This window comes from Hippocampus guttulatus, chromosome 8, assembly GCF_054856545.1.
Source record: "Hippocampus guttulatus isolate MCC_2025c chromosome 8, RoL_Hgut_1.0, whole genome shotgun sequence".
NCBI lineage: Eukaryota > Metazoa > Chordata > Actinopteri > Syngnathiformes > Syngnathidae > Hippocampus > Hippocampus guttulatus.
In genome coordinates, this window is record NC_141268.1 from 10,251,112 (window position 1) to 10,272,800 (window position 21,689).

At 39.6% G+C, this 21,689-nt stretch overlaps 1 protein-coding gene across 3 annotated transcripts; it reads left to right on the forward strand.

Annotated features, from left to right (window-relative positions):
* Positions 1-37: 37 nt before the first annotated feature.
* Positions 38-20,186, forward strand: LOC147201087 (protein phosphatase 1 regulatory subunit 1A-like). Of its 3 annotated transcripts, XM_086117163.1 has the most exons (8): positions 38-1,266; positions 1,433-1,611; positions 8,696-8,756; positions 12,990-13,027; positions 13,145-13,208; positions 13,967-14,203; positions 16,438-16,572; positions 18,213-20,186. In XM_086117163.1, the coding sequence occupies exons 2-8, from the start codon at positions 1,531-1,533 to the stop codon at positions 18,293-18,295; spliced, it is 699 nt and encodes a 232-aa protein (XP_085973289.1). In that variant the 5' UTR covers positions 38-1,266; positions 1,433-1,530; the 3' UTR covers positions 18,296-20,186. The 3 variants fall into 3 exon arrangements, with proteins under 3 accessions (XP_085973289.1, XP_085973288.1, XP_085973290.1); XM_086117162.1 differs by having other exon boundaries at positions 38-1,611; XM_086117164.1 differs by having other exon boundaries at positions 38-1,611; positions 14,021-14,203.
* Positions 20,187-21,689: the final 1,503 nt, after the last annotated feature.

A 21,689-nucleotide genomic window follows, 5' to 3' on the forward strand; every position in this document is an offset into this window, starting at 1 on the left:
AGTAGAGATATTGAGTAAAAATATTGAAAATACGGTGATTTATCAATTAATAAAATACAGTAAAAAATGTGAAATATGCTATGTTAAATATGCTATATATTGCCCCATTACAATATACTGTAGCCTAGAATTTTTGAACTTTTACACTCAATGTTTTTTTTTCTCGAAAAATGACTTGAAAATGCGTGACTTCCTCACTAAAATAACACATCATACTTTTTTCTCAAAAATAATTTCTGTCTTTTTACCCTGAAAATATCAAAATCAGAATAGTTTTCCTGTAAAAAGAAAAAAAAATGGAACAATTTTCCCCTAGATTAGACTTTTTCCACTTAAAACATTTATTATTTTAAGTTGTGAGGATGAGCAGTTCATAGAATGGATAGATGGGTGTCTTAGTAGTCCACCTCCTTTAAAAAGGCAATTTAATGCCACTCACACTTGAACTTCACTGTTAAACGAAACAAACAAGCTTTGTGTATTTAAAGCAAACAAACATCTCTGAAAAAAATGTCTCGTTTAAATGTCTAGCTTAAAGGTAACAGTAAATAACCTTTTATGTAACAGGTTGAACACAAACTATTCAGTAACAACATATACCTGTAGCTAAACAATATTACAACACTCAGAGTCGCATTTTATTTATCTTCTGTGTAGAATTGCTTTTATTAGTGCTGTACTGATGACTCGGGAGAGGAGTTCCGATGTATCATTTTACGAATCCCACTGAGTTTTAGTCTGGTCACGCCACAGCTGCAATATTGTTGGCTGTAATGTGGCAAAAACGGCTTATTTTTAATATTATTTAATCATGTATCTGCTTTGTAAAATACAAGGCAGCACTGTCACTCACTCTCTAGCTCACAATCCATAATTTTACCCATAATCATGAACTATAGGACCGGTGATAAATAGTACACTATTTTTCTAGAAGAAAAAAACACTTTTTTAAACTTAATCACAATTCAGTTTGTGTATGCTACTGCATGTAAGGACATTTACTGTACATCTAAGCCAGCTCGTCAGGGTGGGATGGTTAGGATGATGCCTCCCTCCCACATATTCAAGAGAGAATCTTTTTTTTCATGCTCACTCTCCCTGCCGCAGAGCTCTGAGTGCGCCAATACACAGGGTAGGAGGTGTAGAAAAAGGGCGGGTCTTCCCCCGAGCTCAGCCAATGCACGTGAAGGAGAGCTCCTTCCAGATCGGAGTGCCCTTGTCGTCTCAGCATTGGGATCCAGAGAGGAGGCAAAGCAGGACAGGCAGGTGCTTGGATTGGTCACATTGGAAATATCTAAAAGGATGCCCAGAAGCAAGTGAATGACGGACAAGTTCACATTTTCCGGATCCCTCAGGAAACAGTGACACGAGTCTTGGTTTTTACCATTTTTTTCTTTTTCTTTTCTTTTTCCCTCTTTACTTTGCTTCCCAGTCTCCTCACTCGGTGGGATTCTCCTTCTTTCTTGCGCTCTTCAAAGACTGCTGACACACACAGAGACACACACATCTATCTACTCGAGCACAGCCGCCATGGAAACCGGGAGTCCTAGGAAGATACAGTTCACCGTCCCGCTACTGGACACCCACTTGGACCCGGAGGCAGCGGAACAGGTAACACCGGAGCGAGGAACTCAAATAGTTGTGAGAAAAAGTTGACATTTTTTGTGTAGTTTAAAGACAAATAATACAGTATAAATAAATAAAATAATGTTTTTTTTTCCTCTAACAGTTGTTTAATTTCGAGGGAAAAAAATCAAAATATTCGGAGAATAATCAACTTTTTTCTAGAAAAACTTTAAGGTAGCATGTTTTCTAGAAAAATAAAAAATATATATTTTCGGAATAAAGTTGAATATTATCTTGATTAGAGTTGGACTCTTGAGAAAATGTGTTTTTGATGAAAAAAATAGTTATTTTCTCGTAAATTCAATTTGTATGTTTCCAAAATAAATTGATAAATAAAAATAAAAAGGAAAAAAACGTACTTACTTTTTGTAGAGAATGAATATCTGTCTATCTATAAATGTGATGAGGACTTGACCAGCGATCAGAAGGTGTAAAATAGCCCAGACTTAATCACTGATTCGATCATGGAGCAATATTCCTACTTTACTTTATTGTCAACCCTCGGCTTAGAAACTATGCATTGGGAAAAAAATCATATAATAAGAAATTTAAAAAAGATATATATTAGAGAACTATTACAGGAACAAAGTTGTGTAGCCTGAAGAAAATAGTTAATACAGTAATAAAAAAAGAGAAAAAAAGCCTTTGTATTATTTTGTCAACCCCCCATCCCCAAAGTACTTTCTTTTCTCAATTGATCTAATTTCTGGCTAGGCAGAAAACTTTTTGGTGTATTAAGAAAAAAACAGAGTGGCTCAGTTCACTTTTTTTTTCCTAGACATACTTGTATATTATTTTTTATACATTTCAGTGCCCAATGTGAGCCCCAAGAAACACATTGCTGCTTTTTTTACAACTCCCCCCCCCCCCCCCCCCCCATGTAGCCAGTTAACTGTCTACACGTCCACCTCCAGTGTGAGCAGAATGAAGTGTCTTCCACCTCCGCACGCACGCACACACACGGGCGCACACACACACACACACACACACACACACACACACACACACACACACACACACACACACACACACACACACACACACACACACCACAGGTATTTAGTGAGACACCTCAGCATGCAGGAATGTCCGATGTTGCTTGTCTGCAATGTGCAGTATTTCAAGAAGTCGTGACTATGGAAGTGAAGGACGGGCCACAGTGGGTGGATGTTAAGAGCCGATGTTAACAGCCCATGCAGTAGATACAAATGTCCTTGATCTTCTCATTTCATTAATCTTCCATGAACAAGATGGCCCATTCATATTGAATGAATCTTGTGTATAAATAGCAGAGATTTATGGGTGAGTCTCTCATTTGCCGCTTCTGACGTGCGTCGCTCCCTTTTCCACTCCAGCATGACTCAGGCTCTCGCAGATACATTAGAGGAGGCATTTTAAACATTTACAGATTCGTGTGCAGTATACTGTCCTACGAAAGACACTCCGACTTTGATATTATTGGGGGGTAAAAAAAAGTCAAATTTTGAGGGGGGGGGAGGCAGGTTTTGAAGAAAAGTTGTTGAAAAAGTTAATTTTATTTGTCAGAAAAAAAGTAGAACAAATAGCCCTAGTTTTGAGGAAAGAAAGCGTAGTAAACATGTGAGGAATATCGGTAGATCCTCAAAATCAGGTGACTTGGACTCTGGTGCAAAAAAAAAAAAAGTGATCGGAACATCTCTCGTTAAAACCCTTTCTATTCTCTCAAATATTATTTTATGAATACCAATGTGAGTGGCCATACGTTTGCATTGTACCCAATGCTGCTGTGTGTGTTATATGGAGAGATTAATTCATAAAAGACACAATAAAAGTGTGTGCGTGTGTGTATGTGAATATGTATGTGCATGTGAATGTGTGCGTGCGTGCGTGTGTGTGTATGCGTGTGTGTGTGTGTGTGTGCGCGCCACGGTTCACTGGCCTCCTGCAAGTTGACATCTCTGCTGGTGAATCAGTTTATGTGGCGAGGCGCATGTCAATGAAAGCCGCCTCCCTAAGGTGTGTGACACTCACCATAACAACACGATGCCGCTTTTCCGCATACAAAGAATCACACTCACGCAAATACGCAGACACACTTACAGAAAAACAGTGTCTCACACGTAACACAACCTCAGATTTGAAGCTCCTGCCAAGTACGGACTGACCATGTTGATAGAGATCCGCATATCACGTTTAATGATTTGGAAACGTGATGGAACATGATAAATTCATTCATGCAAATGACACGGCTAAATTATCTGCCGTGGAAGCTTAGCTAGTCATGAAACCCGAAGCGCGGAGCAAAAATTAACGAATAGTGGGAATAGAAGGGTTTATAATTGTTTGAATTTGTCATTTAAAACCTCGATGTGTCTGAAACTGATTCAAAACAGTTTTCATTTCGGTCTCATTTTACAACATTACTATTCATAATAAATGGCTTACATAATAAAAAAATAAAATAAATGCACCACAAGCCACATAGATGCTATTTGTAAGCGTTTCTATGGGGTTTCCTATTATGTGTTAGCACTAGCGGACTTTAAGGCAATGCTATGTGGATGTTTTTAAATAAAGAAAGTGTAATTCTCTTTGTTCTATGTTTAGTTTCACAGAAAACATCAACTGGGAGTGGCAAACAGCTTGAAGCCTCTTTTTGTAGAATTCTTAACTATCTGCCAAACTGCAGTGAGTTGAGTTCACTGCCACCGTCCAGCACTCATAACTCAAGGCTTTGCTTGCAAGTGAAACCAAAAAATAAAAATAAAAATGCATATAGGTGCAAATAGGCGAGTTTTTCATATTTAACATTTTTGAGATGTCAGTAAATAATTAATCTGAATGAGCTATTGCTTCTTCAACATGTGCCGTGTTTGCGGCGTTCGTTGTTCTGCGCGCAGTTTAGGTTTAATCTGCAAATGAGATGCAAAACATCCTCCAACGCCTGGGGAATCACTCGCGAAATTCATTTTCTCCACTCCAGAATCTTGCTTTATGGCTATTTTCTCCTATCAGTATTATAAGTGGAGCTCATCACACATCGCCACTTTGAATCAAGCTAGGAGACTGTAGCTTGCAATTTTTAAGTCTTGTTGGATTTGTTTACACTCTCGATTGATTTCGCTGATCACATATGGAAGCTCACGATCATTTAGATGAGGGTCACTTAATGAGCAAAACCAGCGCAGACGAAGATGATATGTTTCCACGTGTTAGTTCATTTCCAGACCTCCCAGAAAGAAAGAGGGCTTTCCCCGCTCCAGTTTTCCATTCTATCATCTTTTGTCCTTGAGCTGAATAATGTAATGCAGATATATTCCCTCAAGGAAGCATATTTTCCAAGAAAAATTGAAGACAGGAAACGACTGCTCTTGTGACTCCATTCATCCATTTCCATTTTGCTGATGTGAGTTTGAGCCTGCTGCTTTGTGTAACTTTGTGGGCTATTTTGTGTGTTACCTGTGCATGCGGATGAGTGAGTCACTCACTGTTTTTTTTCTTAATGCAATCAATGCATACTGTGTCTGTTGGGCGGAAACTTCCAATGTCAAATTTTTTGGTCTATTTTTTCTCTCAAACAAATCTATATACTGTTTTTTTTGTTTTTTTTTGAGCAATCTAAAGTGTTGGAAAAAAGCTTTCTCTCTGTGACAATGCAATCTTTATGGTTCAACAAAAATTACCCAAAAAATACATTTTTATTTATTTATTTATTTATTTTTGGTTGCTGAAAAGTGATGGTTTTGGAGATGCGAGGATTCAACCCACCGCCAGTAATATCATAATTTTCTGTCATACCACATTATAATAGTGGTCGTTACACTGATAAATGCCTACAGATGTTGTGAGCAGTGGAAGCAGTTTTTTTTTTCAAATTCAAGAGGTGCCAGTCCTTACTACATCATCCTCAGTGCGCAAGAGGAAAGATGCTTAAGTTTCTAGGAGAATACATGCACTGCTAGATTTGACAGAGGATTTGACCTTCATTTAACCCTTTCATGCACCCTGTAACCGGGTGTCAAACTCATTTTTGTCATGGGCCACATTTTAGTTACCGTTTCGCTTGGAGGGCCGTTATGACTGAAACCAAATAAAAACGTTTTTAAAAATTATAACGGTTTATTCAACTATTGTTTAAGTTTCTGTCATCAGGGGTTTGGTTACAAGAAAATGCTTACAATATGTCTCATATTTGTTACATATAAGAATTTGAAGTTTTGCTTGAGATTTTAGCAAGCATCATAGAAATTGAAATGTTTGACTTGCTTTCGCGGGCCACATAAAATGATGTGGCGGGCCAGACCTGGCCCCCGGGCCATCAGTTTGACACATGTGCTGTAACCTGATAACCTGAGAACATGATAAGCTGTCCACTGCAGTAACCGCTGTCCCTGAAAGGGTTAAATGTAGCTCCACTCAGGGTGTGCACATTACATTAAAGTGTGTTAAGTGACACAATTAAGTGGATGGGAGAATCTGTGCAGTCAAAACAAAAGTGCATAGCAGCATGCCCCTAACTGTGCTTGAATATGAGAAAATCTAAAAATCGGTATCTGCCTGTTTCTCTGTCTATCTATCTATCTCGCTAGCTAGCTAGTGAATGAGCTCGCAACTTGTTTCATCTTTATCGGTACTCTTTCTGTTGAATTGAGGACAATAAAATGTAGACCAGCAGCCGGATTTTGGAACATAACCCAAAATTAAAATTTCCATCCAAACAGATAATTTTGGACTACTTTATAAAGAAGACACAATAGTTTCTTTCAGGCTAAAAACGTCTCTCTGTCGAACATGCTCGACAGGCATGACACAACCCCTTCAGTTTGAGATGTCCATCAGTGAAATTGAAATCACATGAGAGGCCGAAGAGTGCAGTATTTTCCCCCCTAAATGTCAGGCTCAATTTGAACCACTAATAGTCACTTCGCCTGTCAGCAAAATGATGTGCACCCTTTCTGCTGTTTTATGACGGTGCTAAACCTTTGACCAATCACATAATCACATAATGGAAATCTCAAATACTTTATAACCCTTTAGGCAATTGATATTTGAACACAAACAGTGCAGCAACACATTTAGGCAGACAAGACAACAGTTGTCAGTTTTATATTCTTTTATCTTTCACGACAAGCTGAGACATCTATTTTGTCGAGACGTATAGTAGATCCCAGGTGACCACGGTGGACAGCGGCAGAATGGCCATTAAAATTTAAATTCTATTTATGTCATGACTGAATGTTGAATGATATGATTTGCATGCATGGTCATGTTATGCTGTGTCTGGGTACAGTGTTCATGTTCATACTCTGCATAATGTTATAGTGGCTTACACACACACTTTTTAGATTTAGTTGGTCATAATTTTGGTTGTTATGGTAGTACTTGGAGATCTAAAAAATCAAGAACCACAGTTTTATACTTTAAAGAAAGTCTTATACAAAAGGCATCTTTCAGGGCAAGGAAGGAGTTTGGGGTTTTTTTTTTTTTTTTTTTTGCTTACCTGCAAATCAACGACTGCCTTTTTGTTTATAGTCATCATAAATAAAAATAGAACCGTGAAAGCAAAGTGCTGAATGGGCCAATATGCAATCAAGATGTGAAGTTGGCAGCATTCGAAGCAGCAGGAGCAGGTGCATATCTCTGACGACAGAAAGGGCACAGAGCACACGCTCTTATTCACACGGCCTTCCTGTACTCCACTGATACGGCTCCAATGCTAATGAAGCCTTTTTCGCTTTCATTTGCACTGTGCCGCTGTCGTAGTACGCTCTTCACTGCATTTGGGCACATTATTCCTTCCGCGTCAACGCCGTGTAAGGCATTCTAATTTAGTTTTACCGTTATAGCTTTTGGGAACAATCACGAAGTATGTAAACAACTGGGAATTAAATGGGGTGGTTTTCTGGAAGCACGATGGTGGAAGCTCAGCTAATGTCACGGCTGATTCGACGGGTGCAACTCAAAGTGGGTCACATGGTCCGTGGTGAATCTAAGATGATGCAATGAGCAGGCCGCCAGGAAGAGCAAATTTTGAAATCAGACCACTTCTGCGATTAGTAAAATCGGCAATATAGAAATGGCATATTTAAATTCTCTCTGGGCATGTTGTTATCGCATTTACAGTAATTATTTTTTTTAAAGTCTTTCAACACACTTTTGAAATAATACAAACACATTTAAACACATAAAATATATTAGAGTATACCAGAGTAATGGACAACACAAAAATATCGTATAAGCAATGCACCAATCCCTCAGTGTGTTTACAGTAAACAAATAGGTTAATTCTCTGGGCATGATTATTGATATACATAGTGAGATGATCACACAAAAAACGCCATGTATATCAATAATCATGCCCAGAGTTCTACATTAAAAATTAACCTATAGCCATTGCTTTCTGTTGGCATAAAAAGCAGGATTACAGGAGATGACATTCAATAACTTTCAACAAAAAGTAGGCTGAGCTGAAACACAGTATTTCCTGTTTAGTTCTTCTTTCAAATTTTCACTTTCTCAAACTAAACAAACGGCCGCTACCTAGTGGTCACGGGTGAAATTAGACCTAAATGAATGTTAGACCAAAACAGCATTATTAACTGTCCAAAAAAAAATCTGTCACGTTGTAGGACTGCGAACTTAGAACATTATATATGAAAAGATGATTTGACATATAATTCTTCTGAATTACATACATGGTGACAGAGTGCATGAAACTTGTATCTGAAGGCACCACTATATTTTGAAGTGATACGTCTTGACTGAGAGATAAACTTTGTGTGCCAGGGAGGAGCTAAATTTAGCCTGGGTTGGTAGTGGAAGTCATTGAGAGTCTTTGCCGCATGTACACGTGCATTTCCGGTGCATTTTTTTCTCAATAAAATAATCCTTAAAACATTTTTATAGCGGGATCATATCATAGTTTGATACTTAAAAAAATGTCTGTGTGTGTGTGGGGGGGGCGCATGTCAGTTTCATGTTTTTTTTTCTGCCATCCTTGGTTGGCAAGGCTCGATCACCATACTCCCCCCCACCCCACACCATTAACTATGCATCTAATAATTTAAATGCATTTATTTTACTCTTTCAGATTAGGAGACGTCGACCAACACCTGCAACTTTAGTGGCATCCAGCGACCAGTCATCACCAGGTAATAAAACCACACAAACACACACTAGATTTCTCTAATTAGACACCAATAGATCATTTTAAATACAGCACATTGCTTCCTCTCTGCTCCCTTTTTGACTCTAAATGTGAGCCTTGTGGTCAAGAATGAAGTCAGTCTGGGCGTATGTCAACTTCACACACAATTCAACAGCTTATTTTGTCTCAGATATTCAGCTTCAGAGCAGCAAAAACATCCAGGCGTATTCTCGAGGGGGAAAATGCAGATCAAACACAACAGCGCTCCTCTGGACAGTTCTCTTGTTGTACATGAGTCAGTCCTGACCTACTTGTTGCTCTCTCTTGCTCTCTCAGTTGTTGTACCACCTCGTGTGTGTGTGTGTGTTTTCTGATCCGCTTATCCTCACAAGGGTCGTGGGGGGTGCTGGAGCCTATCCCAGCAGTCTTCGGGCAGCAGGGGACACTCTGAACCGGTTGCCAGCCAATCGCAGGGCACACAGAGATGAACAACCATCTGCGCTCACACTCACACCTAGGGACAATTTAGTGTTCAATCAGCCTGCCATGCATATTTTTGGAATGTGGGAGGAAACCGGAGTACCCGGAAAAAAAACCACGCAGGTACCTGGAGAACATGCAAACTCCACACAGGGAGGCCAGACCTGGAATCGAACCCGGTACCTCTGTACTGTGAGTTCGACGCGCTAACCACAGGACCACTGGGCCGCCATTGAAAAGAAATCTTTTAATTAAAGTTAACAATTAAAATACTGTAGCCACTGCAGTCCTGAAATACTTACCGCTTCATTCCATTTTGAAACCGCTGGCAAGATTTAAAAGTAGCCTCACTTGACTAATCCCCCACTACATTTACCGTAAATGTACAATCCCATTTGGGTTAAACACATAATATTGTTTTGTTTGCTAAAGGAAAAAAAAAACACTGCACGACTTGGCTTAAAAACATTTTTTTTAGGTACTTTCTCCAAATTAAAGCAGAATTCAGATAACAGATTGGAATCCAATGTGGAACATTGGTCACAAGCTGGAACAGATGCATTGATCCAGACTGGGGCAGGCGGAGGATGCTGCTGGGGAGGGGGGATGGGTGAGGAACTGATACCATGACAAGGTGGAGACGAGCTGTTCTGCCGTGCCCTAAATCACACAGAAATCTCTGCATTATTTATTAGCCTGCCTCATACGCGCCCTGTGAACCCCCCCCCCCCCCCCTCCTAACCCAAAAACCACCCATCAGAGGCTGCAGCTGTACACAAAAGTAGCATTTAATCAAAATGAGAATGTCGAACGTGTGGCAAGATTTTTCTCTCCATGACAATGAGGCTTTAGTGAGATAAATGATGCAACATAAAACCTGAAGCCGAAAACAAATGTCACTTTCCCGCTTCAAATTGTTACCGGGCAAATTCGGTATTTTGAAAATGACTTTTCAAAATTGAAACTCCTGGGTGGAGAGAAATGGTTTTCTTAAATATACAGAGTGCTGCAAAAAAGGATGATGCTCCTTAAATTTGGGGCAAATATCTTTTAAAATTGAAAATGACTGAAGAAATGACATTTTACTAAGTTATCAGTGTACAGCTTATATTGTGAAATATACAGTCATCAACAGATCCCAGGACACCAACTTTAAAGTCTCAATCATTGGCAACAAAAGTGAGCACACCCCTTTGTGAAAATTGAGCTCAAATTAGCCATTTTCCCTCCTCGGCGGCACGTGTTACAAGATCTCGGCATTCAAATATATCAGCGGATGTTCAGTATGGCGCCTCGTTGCATTGATGTCTGTGAGGACCTGATCACTAACACCAGTTTCACTGATGATTTTGACAACATATCACTTTTAACCCGTTTGACACAAGTAACCACATTATACAGTTGAAATATGTTCTCCATCAAGATGGCCTTGGCTAAAAGAAGATTGCCACCACCTTGAAACTGACCAATGGTGCTAAAGCAGAGCTGGAAAATAATGGTAGACACATGAAATTGGGCACAATTTTGACATTTTCACATCGGGGTGTGATGACTTTTGTTTCCAGCGGTTTATTCAAAATATGCAGCACTTCTTCACTTGTGCTTTGAATTACCACTGCTTTTGCTCATCCAAGAGAACTCGATGGGGGGGGGGGGGGGGCGGAGTAAATTGAGCTGGAGCACCACTCGGCTGCTAAGTAGAGCATCCATGTTGTATAAAAAGGACACAGAAACTTGTCTGTGTTCTCATCTGGCTTTGTGTCCACCACTCAGTCAGCTGGGAGTTCCCAGTCAGCTAGAAAAGGCTTTCATTACTGGCGTTATCTCCACTTCTTGGGAGGGCGCAGATGGGCCCCGAGACGCACAGAGAAGGCAATTAGTATAGACATCAATACCAAAGCCATATTTCATGTTTCTTAACCCAACTAGTCATCTGCACATCTCTTATTACCGCCACGGCTGCTCACTCTCCCCGAAGATGACAGGCGATGCGATGAGAGCTCCGATTTCTAATGATCATTGAGAGCAGAATCTCATTTTTTTTGTTGCAATTACTTTTTTTTTTAACTTAAAAATAATGACCTTGTTAGTTTTTAAAAGACATTCGAATTCGGATTGTTTGCCGAATTGTACGCTATCATGCATTCAAGGAATGAGGTTCTTTTCATTTAGTCTGCTTTGCTGTCTGAAGAAGTCAAAACAAGACCACCATGCAAAAACTGGATGGGTCAAATTTGACCCGTTTTGACATTTGACCTTTTGTTAAAGTGAGCCAGAATTCATTAAAAGTCAAACATGAAAAAAAAAAAAGTCATTCTTTTGCAGAGGTGCTACGCCGTTTGTGTACACTGAGACTGTTCCGTTCATTTCAATTCATCCCTCGGCATAACTTTAAACTCCAGTCACCGATGTAAACAGATGGGTTGAAGCCATTAGGATCATTGTGTTATGACTCCCAGGCCTCTCGGAATATAAATCTTTATTTGACTTAAAGGTCTCCTCCATTTACCGCCACTGATTTGTCATCGCGATTGCTCTATTAAACCTTTCCAAACTCGCCTGATGCATTAGAAATACGGCCAAGCTGAAATTGCGAGTCGTTAACAGTTTCATCCGTGACGATCCGAGCGTACGTTTGCTGCTTCAAACAAGTCAGGAGTTAAGAAACCCACGGGCGCATGCTTTTAAGACGGAGCAATATATGCGCACTGGCGTGCTGCCTCCGGGATGTATAGGTTGCTGAGCAACAGCATGGTGTCCTAGAAAAAGTTCCACCATCGTATTGCTCACAGTTTACGCTTTCAGCACCGAACAACCGATACTTCTTTTTCGATTTGTTACAGTCATGTGACCAGAATTCACCACACATATACTTAAAGCTCTTCTTTGTCTCCTGGTGGTCATATGGTTGTTCGACGTGCTTCTCACCGCAGACCGCGAACCGCATTTCAAGCCCCACAGGAGGCGTTCCGACACCAGCGGATATAGAAAGTCTGCACGTCCCTGTTCCAACGTCAAGTATTTGTGATATAAAGAAATTAGACTGAGATGAACCATTGAAAGCTTTTTTTCTGCAATGAAGTAAAAAATAAATAAAGGGGGAGCTAAAATAAATAAGCGTGATAAAGTGCACTTGCGCTCATAATCACGGATGGAGTTGTGTTTCGAATTCACAAATCAGTTTCATTATGGCTGATAAATTCAACCGGGGCTTCAAGTTTTTGCACAAACACATGTAAAAAAATGTGTTGATGAAAGTCCAAAAGGTATGTTTGAAACAACACCGCTCGTCAACAAGAGAAACGGTAGACAATACAAATATCGGAAAGAGTCATCCATTGTACAGTCAGAATAAAGTGAAGGACGGTGGAAGGAATTAGAATGAAAGCAAAATAAAACAATAGTAATAAAAAGAAAAGCCTTTTATAACAACTAATCTTTATTTGAGATGAACCCCTTTTTGACATGAATTGAACATCTAATTTGTTATTGGTTCATTCGGAACACTTCCACAGACCAGGTTATAAGAGGGTGTGTACACTTATGCAACCACATTATTTCAGTTTTTTGGTTTCACTTACCCTCTCAAAAAGTTTCTTTTTTTTAAGTGAGTTGTGCAGGTAAGAGGTCACATTAATGGTGGTAAAAGTCAGATTTTTTTTTTCACGTCACAAAATCTGTCATTTTAACAGGGGTGTGTAGACTTTTTATATCCATATACATGTTTGAATTTCTTTTGTTTGATTCCCTCTCACAGAAATCGATGAAGACCGTCTTCCCAACCAGCTCTACAAGGTACTTTGAGTCATTTTAGACATCACAGAAATAAATAACCAAAAGAAAAGACCCTCTTTTTTTTTTAGCTTTATTGATTCTCAGCTGATTTCAAAATAGATATTTTTCATTTTCAAGGCTGCCTTGTTGAACTCCCCTCGACAGCGGCGAAAAGGACAAAAAGGAACCCCTACGATGAAAGGTAAGTGATGTTCAGAAATGGATTGTGAAGTTTGTTTTGTGTGTGTGTGTGTGTGTGTGTGTGTGTGTGGTATCCATGGTGATACATCTCATTGCTTTCTGCACAATACCTCTGCAGGTAAGAATTCTCGACATGAATCTCCACTGAGCAATTAAAAGATATGAAATGGAATTTTACAAGTCGAGGCCGCTTCATGATTTTACAGCGAAACCTCCGATTCAATGCGATCATTAAATTTTGGTGTTGCTCATCTTAATCCTTAGTGTGTAGTTTCAAAGTAGCAGGCAGTTGCGTTGGTTGGAGGGAATTTTGAGAAGGTATTAAAAGATATTAAAAGGTATGACACTTAACTTGAGGATTTCTGTAATACCCTGATTACACAGAACCTAATTAGGTGGAGAATTAACGATGGTGGGATGTTTTTTTTTTTTTAATTTAGTTTCCTCGCTAGGCGGCCTTTAGAAGAATGAGTCAGCCTGTTTTATTTGCCACTCCAATGTGATGAAGACTAATACAGTATTAAGTTTCAAGCATCCCCCTCACTCATAATCATGACCGGGTGTTAATGTTTTTTTTTTTAATACATAATTGCATTTAAACAGCTTCTAGTATTTTGGACGTGCCGAATGTCTCATCACCTTTCTGTCCCCAACTCCCTGTGCTAATCCCCTCTCCTCCTCCTCACTGGTTGCCTTCATCTCATCCCTCTCTTCTCCCCAATGGTCTCCTCCTTTAACATTCTGCGAACATTCACTCAGTACCCTTTTTTCCCACTGTGTTATCCTTGATCCTTATCCTTTGCCTGGTCCCAGAGCTGCAGTTTCTGGTGGAGCATCACCTATACAGGCAGCAGCAAGGAGGCGCTGATGAGTGCTCCTCCGAGAGTTGCCTGTCGGATAGGCCCAGCCCCGACTCGGTGGCCCCGGGGGAGGAGCTCCCGCGGGACGACGAGGCTACCGCCGAAGCCTTTGAGAAGTTGCGCTGCCAAATGGAAGGTATGTCTGGAGTCAGCAGAAAAGACAGCATGGATACACCTTTTGGATTTTATCCACAAATGTTCAAAGTGCAGCAAATCATGTAGACATAAAATGGGGTAATTGTCCAAATGTTGACATGATAATTTATATTGACGCATGGTTTAACAATGATAAAACAGAGGTGTGATAAAGTTCAACAATTCACACATAAATTGTCATAGAAGAAAGTCACGAAACTATCAGTGGGGACAAAAAGAATAGGACATTCTCAACACATGAAATTTAACAGTAACATTATATTCATACATACATTTCCCTGAAATATATTTTGGTGGATTTGGAATGATATGCAGGACAAAGTACCTCAAAAGATGTACAAAATGAATTGATGGACTTAATGTTGGTTTTCTTGTTCAGCAGTTTTGTGCCGTCCTTGAATGGTAACTTTTAGATATAAGAGAGCCCGTTGCACTGGGAAAAAAAAATACAATGTGTTTTTACGTTTATTGTTTGCTACAAACCTTTTAGAGTTGGGTTAAGACCATGTATCTCACTGATCAGCAAAGGTTGTAAGCATTTGCGCAGAGTCCAAATGTTGTTTTATTCATCATGGGTTTGTCAAAGGTTGCAAATGTTGGCAAGGACATTTTGAACATGTTTAAAATTCAATGGTGACAAGAAAAAACAGTTTGTGACCATTAAAAGCGATTGTGAACTTTTTGTCACCTTTACCGAACCCTGATGAAAAAACAACCACATCCTCTACGTTTACCGACCCTTGCCGCGCTCTCTTAGTGAGATACCACCTTTAGCATAGTGGCTCTTTAGAAAGACATTATAAAAATGAAATCTGTTAAAGAACACATATTTTGGACATTTGCATGCATTTTGTCCATATTTAGAATAACATTATAGTTATAAATCTGTCTAGGAAGTAGGGAGTCCCAGTTAATTCATTTATTTATATTCATTTATTTAGTTATGGCGGTACAGTACCAATTTGCCAAATTCCTCTGGAGACTGGACTGTGCACATGCATGCTGATCTTACTCATTTGTGCCGGTATCTCCTGCGACTTGTATGGATGTTGTGTCCTTGCTTTAGTGACAAAGAGGCGCTCCATCTCAGCCTCCATAATTCACTTAAATAGCAGGTCACCAGATGGTCAGAGAGTGCAGCGCATACCCTGCACATGCAACCAGTAATTGCCCTGGCTTAATGCTTCATAAGGGCTGTATCTCTGGAGACAACATATATTGTGCGTGTTTGTTTTTAGTGCTGCCCTGTATCGTGATACTATCACTGCCTACAGTATTATCCTGACATACTTAGTGTTTTGTTTTGTAACGTGGATCATTGAATGTGATACTGTCGGTCTGGGCAAAATATCACGCTAATGATATATTGCGAGGACTGTAGTGGAATATTATTGATATCAGAAAATAAAATGATCATATTTTACTGTGAGTACTGTATCATGATACTATTGGTAGGATATCTGAGTAATATTGGGTTACTGCATTAGGAAACTGTTAGTACCTGCAATACCATACTAGGATGCTGTTTGGTACCATAATGTCTGTCCTGTTTTGTGATACTGCTGGCATATTGTGCAACTACGGTTTTGTATGTATTGTAGCATAATGTTGTCCGTATCAAGGAAATAACATTATGAGTACTGTATCACAATACTACTGGTATGGGCAAAATATTACCACAATATCTTAGGGTGAGGTCTGCTGTCATACCATTAATATAAAAAAAAATAATTCTCATCTTCTATTGTAAGTGCTGTATCGTGATCCTAGCTGTAGTGCAACGATATTGTGGTATCGTATTTTGCATACTGCATTATGATTTATCAGCAGCAGGAAACACACTCAATTGTATTGCGAATCATTTATCATACTACTACTGTAGTGTATCTGAGAACTATCGTGATAATATTTCGGAAATACTGCATCATGATGTGAACAATGTCTGGGAAAGATCATAACATAGTATTGGATGTATTGTACTATCAGTATGAGCAACCTATTGTGAAATAGCTTATGATGAGTATTAACGATATCAGAAAATGATGAGATGGCCATGTGTCCTCATCAATGGGGCGCCGTTGTAAATAGACTCAGCGTGAGTAAATACAGTAACACATTAAATGTCAGGCAGCATTGATCGGGCACATCATGTCCACCTAATGAGCGTAACCTAATTGGCCAATTATCTTGACTCCCATTATTTTGCGTTTGCAGCCGAGTTCTCCAGGGAGACTCTGTCAGAGGCGACCGTCGACGGATCGGAGGGCCCCTTCTCAAAGGAAGAAGACGACGACTGTTCCAGAGTCGCTTCATCAGATCCTTCATCGCAGCTTAACGAGGCTCAAGCAGGTAAATAAGAGGGGAAAATAACACCATATTATGCCGTCAAGAAGGTTTTCCCAGGGGGCGCTCTTCTATCGCATCAGTATGCAAAGTGTGTTTTGCGCAAATTATTCTCAAAGCTCCCCTGCGGCTCAAATGCCCAGAGGACACTACTGTGCAGTCAGCCTTTTGTGTTTCTAAGCTTTTTTTCACCCCCTCCCCCACCCCCACCCCCAAACAGTATTAAAACCAGGGTTGTTCGAACACATGAGGTGGTCTGTAAAGTACACTCACTGCACTTTAGCTGTCAATAGTAAACATTACCTTGATTTGCACAGAATACATTTCAGTCATCGGTTGCTTTCTTAATAGAAACTTGGAATTATCGAATCACTTTCCAGTCATTTGCCATCATAGTTCAACTGAATAATTATATATGCTGGATCTCCATACATGTTATTTCAACAGCTTGAATGTGGGAGGTGCAGTACAGTAACAGGAGTTCACTTTAGTGGCTCAAAAAGTAGCACTTCGATTACACTTTGTGTGTCTGTTTCAGTCTAGTTCCTTTGGATTTAATTCAGTTGTGAGCCAAGTGCGTCTGACTCTTTTGACCGTAAGTAATGACAGCCAATTCAAGGTTAAACAAAAATTCCATCCATTAAAGTATTTCTTTCCTGACCTCAAGTACTCCATTATTCTTGTCAATCAATGTGTCTTGATCTGTAACGACAAACCTCTTTGAAAGTGGTGTAGCATTGGTTTTAAAGTACATGACATTGCCGTGGCAACAATACCCATGGAAACTTGATTAACATTCACTGTGGCGACACAGATAGTCCCGCTGTCTTCATGGGTGGGAAAATGTCCTCTGAATTCAAGTTTTCTGGACATTGCCAATTTTGTGAGTGTTTAGCTTTTTGTGCAGACTTGTTTGTCCCAACTCTCATTAACTCATTCAGTACCAGCCAATTCTGGACCAAGTCTGAAAAGACGTTTAAAAACGTCTTTGGGAGTGAAGTAACACAGGGAATACTTTTTAATGTTTTGCGCTGATCAATCTTGTTGGTGGTAAAAACATCATATGATGAATGCTGCATCCTGATTAATTTTGCGATAATATTGGACTGTGATTACTGTATTGGGATACTATACCGTCGTATTTGATATCGCGTCATCAATACTGTATCATGATACTGTGCATATTATTGGAAAATATGATGTCATAGGTATTGCATACTGATACGGTACTTACGTAGTTGCATGATTATTCTTTCATACTTTTTGGTATCATTGACAAAATATGATGAAATAGTAGTGTAAGTCCTGTATCACGATACTGTGGGAAAAATATCGCTGTATCGTCCATATCATATCAAGATCGGCATTAGCAAAATATTTTTACATCATATTGCGAGCACTGTATCATGATACGTTACGCTGAAATTGGGCTCTGACTTCTTGTATTGTGATACTCTTGGATTGTTGGCACAATATAGTGATAATATCACAATGTTATCAACTTTGTAATTCCCACACAGAATTTTAATCACGAGCGAGGATAAAGCCGAAACACTTATATCCACTTGACTACGGTATACTTTGAGGACAAGAAGGAAGCTTTCCTGAGAATGTCCAAGACTGACTGTCACGCCTGTATTTCGCAGACACAAAAGCGGCGACGTGCGGCGGCACCAGTCAGCTGGCCGACGAGAAGACAAAGAAGCTCATCCCGGGGACAGAAAAATAAATGTTGAAAAAGAAGATAAAAAGAATGAATGAAAGCACTTGTGTGTACATCATAAATGCTGCTCCTTCTACTCAGCCAGCTCCACACAATGACAAAAAAATTTTGTGTGTGTGTGTGTGTGCGCGCAGACTCACTTTCTAGGAGGCCTCAGTTACCAGCCACAAAACAACCTTCATATATAGCCATACAGTTCCAAAGGGATCCTTACGTTTTTGCTTCTGTAATTCCAATTTCCCACGATTCAAAACACTCATTTCAGCGTCGCACTTGCGTATTACACATCTCCTGTCATATCAGCATTTCATTGAATCACACACGATATAATTTTTTGTGCCATGACATCTGTGATTGTTCCATTGAAGCAATAACACCCCGTTTGTACCTTGTGTAATGTTACGTTTTCAACACGGTCGCTAGTAGCATTAGTGTAGGTTTCATTTTCACATTCCTAACTGGCATACGGGGTTAAAGCTATTCATTCTCAAATAAAACTAAAATAAAGTCAAACGATTCACCCTTTGATGACACCTGATGGACGTAACATAAAAGGGAACAGGAATTGGTAGATATGTGAATAGATGCAGTGATACTTTTCAATAATTGTCTTAGTTGCCATAAGATGAGGCCATCTATAAAGAAATTGGTCTCAAGGAAGTAAGGTGAAGCATCTCAACTTCGACCCAAGCTTTTATGGAAAGCCTTTTGAGCATTTAGCCGATATCCAGTTTCAGGTTCTTGTACTACAATGTTTTTTCCTTTTTTGTCTTTGTGCACAATTCAGTGCACCAGTAGAACGACTGTGTCTAACTATTTACATTATTTTCCTCCACGAGTGTGAGCGTAACAGCTTTTTATGAACCTTTTTGAGCATATATTTTGAAGTGGCTGGGGTATCCTTGATGGATATCAAGGATATCCCAGGTCCACGTACTTGTACATTCAACTTTGAAATTCTAATGCTTTGGTGCCGGAAGGGCTTTAACCCTTTCAGGGACAGCGGTTACTATAGTGGACAGTTTATCATGTTATCAGGTTACAGGGGGCGTGAAAGGGTTAAACTGGATATCAGGATATGGAATAAATGCTCAAATGTCTTTCCAGAAGCTTGATATGGTGGCGAGGAGCTTTAGTTTGTTTAGCCTGGGTTGTTAGTAGACGTTAGTAGAGTCGTCTCTAAATGTGCACGTAGATGCGCACTTCAGATGTATTGGTTTCCAAATCCAAATAATCTGTCAGACGTTTATTTTTGAGGTTCATTTTGTAAAATGAGTTTGAAATTACATTTCTCTTTTTGGCCATGTAAGCAATTGTAAACATTTATCCTTGCTTTTTCTTTTTTTTTTTTTTGCGCTCCCTTGTAGAGCTCGGACCCTTGAATATTAGCGAGGGATTACTGTGTAAATTTGCTGATTTAATGGATAGGAGCCAGGTCCATGTTCCATTATACTGTATCACATATTTTCATTTACTAGTTTTATTTCTTTCTTCTAATGTAAATCCATCTGATAAAACACTTTCTTGCATGATCCAACTAGAATTTTTTTGTGCTTCGTTTTGTATGGCACAAACCCATTTTACAGCCGGATAATCCTTCGTCTAATCAACCAGAACATGTTAAATTCCTCCTAATTGAAGTTACGTTGATATGGAGATTGTGACAATCACTTCTCATTTACGATACACCACACACATCAGCCCTAGAATACTGAAAAATACAACTTTAAAAAAAACATTACAAATGTTGCTCTTTTTTTCCTGCTTTGTATTTATGGATTCTGTCGTGTTTATCTTGTTTTTCAAAATGGAACTTCAACTCAAACTATTTGTTCCAAGCTTACTTGAATTTATGAGTTCTCCAAATGTGTTTGATACAATAAAATGTTGAAATTGGTGATGTGTTCTGATTTATTTCAACAAAGAGGACGTTTTCACAAGCGCGCGCCACTGGCCATGCGGTTCATTGAGGGTGACTCCCCTAAAAATAGGCCCAGCGTATTAATAATTCATTGAACTATGAGCAGGAAGCACAAAAAGCATACATTTTTCATAAACAAGGCCGCTTACATTGAGTGGCATTGCATCAACTTAAGTCGAGAAGCATACATTTCTGGGTAAGTAATGTATGCATCAGTTGAGGCAGTTTGCAAATTCACCAGTCGCAATAGGTACCATAGACCAGGGGTACCCAATACGTGGATCGCGATTGACCGGTAGCTCGCAGTCTGATCTTGGATCGCGAGGGGTGTCGAGGGAAATGGGGGAGAAAACAAAGATTTGTTTGTCCGTGTGAGTGTTATTAATATATTTTTGTGTTCGTGTGTTACTGCACGCATAGCATCAGTATTACTTTCACAAAAAGTATTTCAAAAAAGTAAAAAAGGGGCGGCCCGGTAGTCCAGCGGTTAGCACGTTGACTTCACAGTGCAGAGGTGCCGGGTTCAATTCCAGCTCCGGCCTCCCTGTGTGGAGTTTGCATGTTCTCCCCGGGCCTGCGTGGGTTTTCTCCGGGTACTCCAGTTTCCTCCCACATTCCAAAAACATGTGTGGCAGGCTGATTGACCACTCTAAATCAGTGGTCCCCAAACTTTTTCCTGTGAGGGCCACATAACTTTTCGCTTCTCTGATGGGGGGGCCGGGGTCAGTTTGTAACAGCAAAAGTGTGACTGCAAGAGTACCTAGGCGTAAAAATGTATTGTTTCCCAGAAACCCACACAAAATCAAACAACTTTTTTTGATACACTCACGGTATTAAAGACGTCTTTCTTCTCGGGACACACCACCTCCGCGACAGCATTCATGCATTTCTTGACAAACTCTACTTACCGCTGCTTGCTATCAGTTGAGCAAACCCAAAGCTAGCCCGAACAGATGGCTGGTTCAGCTGAGCTTTGCGTACAAATGTATTTTGCTGAGCTAACGTTCCTCTTTTTAGCATTGACAGTTTGTCTGCTCTCATTTGCCCATGCAAAAAATCGTACTTGTTGTCGTGACGGGATTTGTAGTGTCTCCGCAGATTGTATTCTTTGAATACCGCCACCGACAGATGAGACAGACAATCTTTTCTTTGCATTGAAAAAAAAAAATATTTTCTCCATTTTGGGTTAAATTCCCTGTATTCTGAATAATTTTTTTCTCTTACCTCACCTTTTCACCATGATTACGTTCTCTTTGAGAGGGACCGGTTTAGGACTTTTTTTTCTGGGGTTGCCAGATAACGGCACAGACCGCAGAAGGATGGAACAAATGTCACGTTATATGTGTTTATGAAATTGTTACGAGCTAATAGTTAATCATGAAAATAGTTCATAACTAAGGAATATTTTATTGCAAAAGCCGAATTTTATGATAAAATACAAATATACATAGATGAAAAATAAATCAAAAGACTCTCTGG

Excerpts from the sequence above, each read along its gene's own strand:
- LOC147201087 (XM_086117162.1), top strand. The coding sequence starts at position 1,531 with ATGGAAACCGGGAGTCCTAGGAAGATACAGTTCACCGTCCCGCTACTG. Across the intron at positions 13,028-13,144 it reads TTCCCAACCAGCTCTACAAG|GCTGCCTTGTTGAACTCCCC; the intron begins GTACTTTGAGTC and ends TTCATTTTCAAG. Across the intron at positions 16,573-18,212 it reads GCTTAACGAGGCTCAAGCAG|ACACAAAAGCGGCGACGTGC; the intron begins GTAAATAAGAGG and ends TGTATTTCGCAG.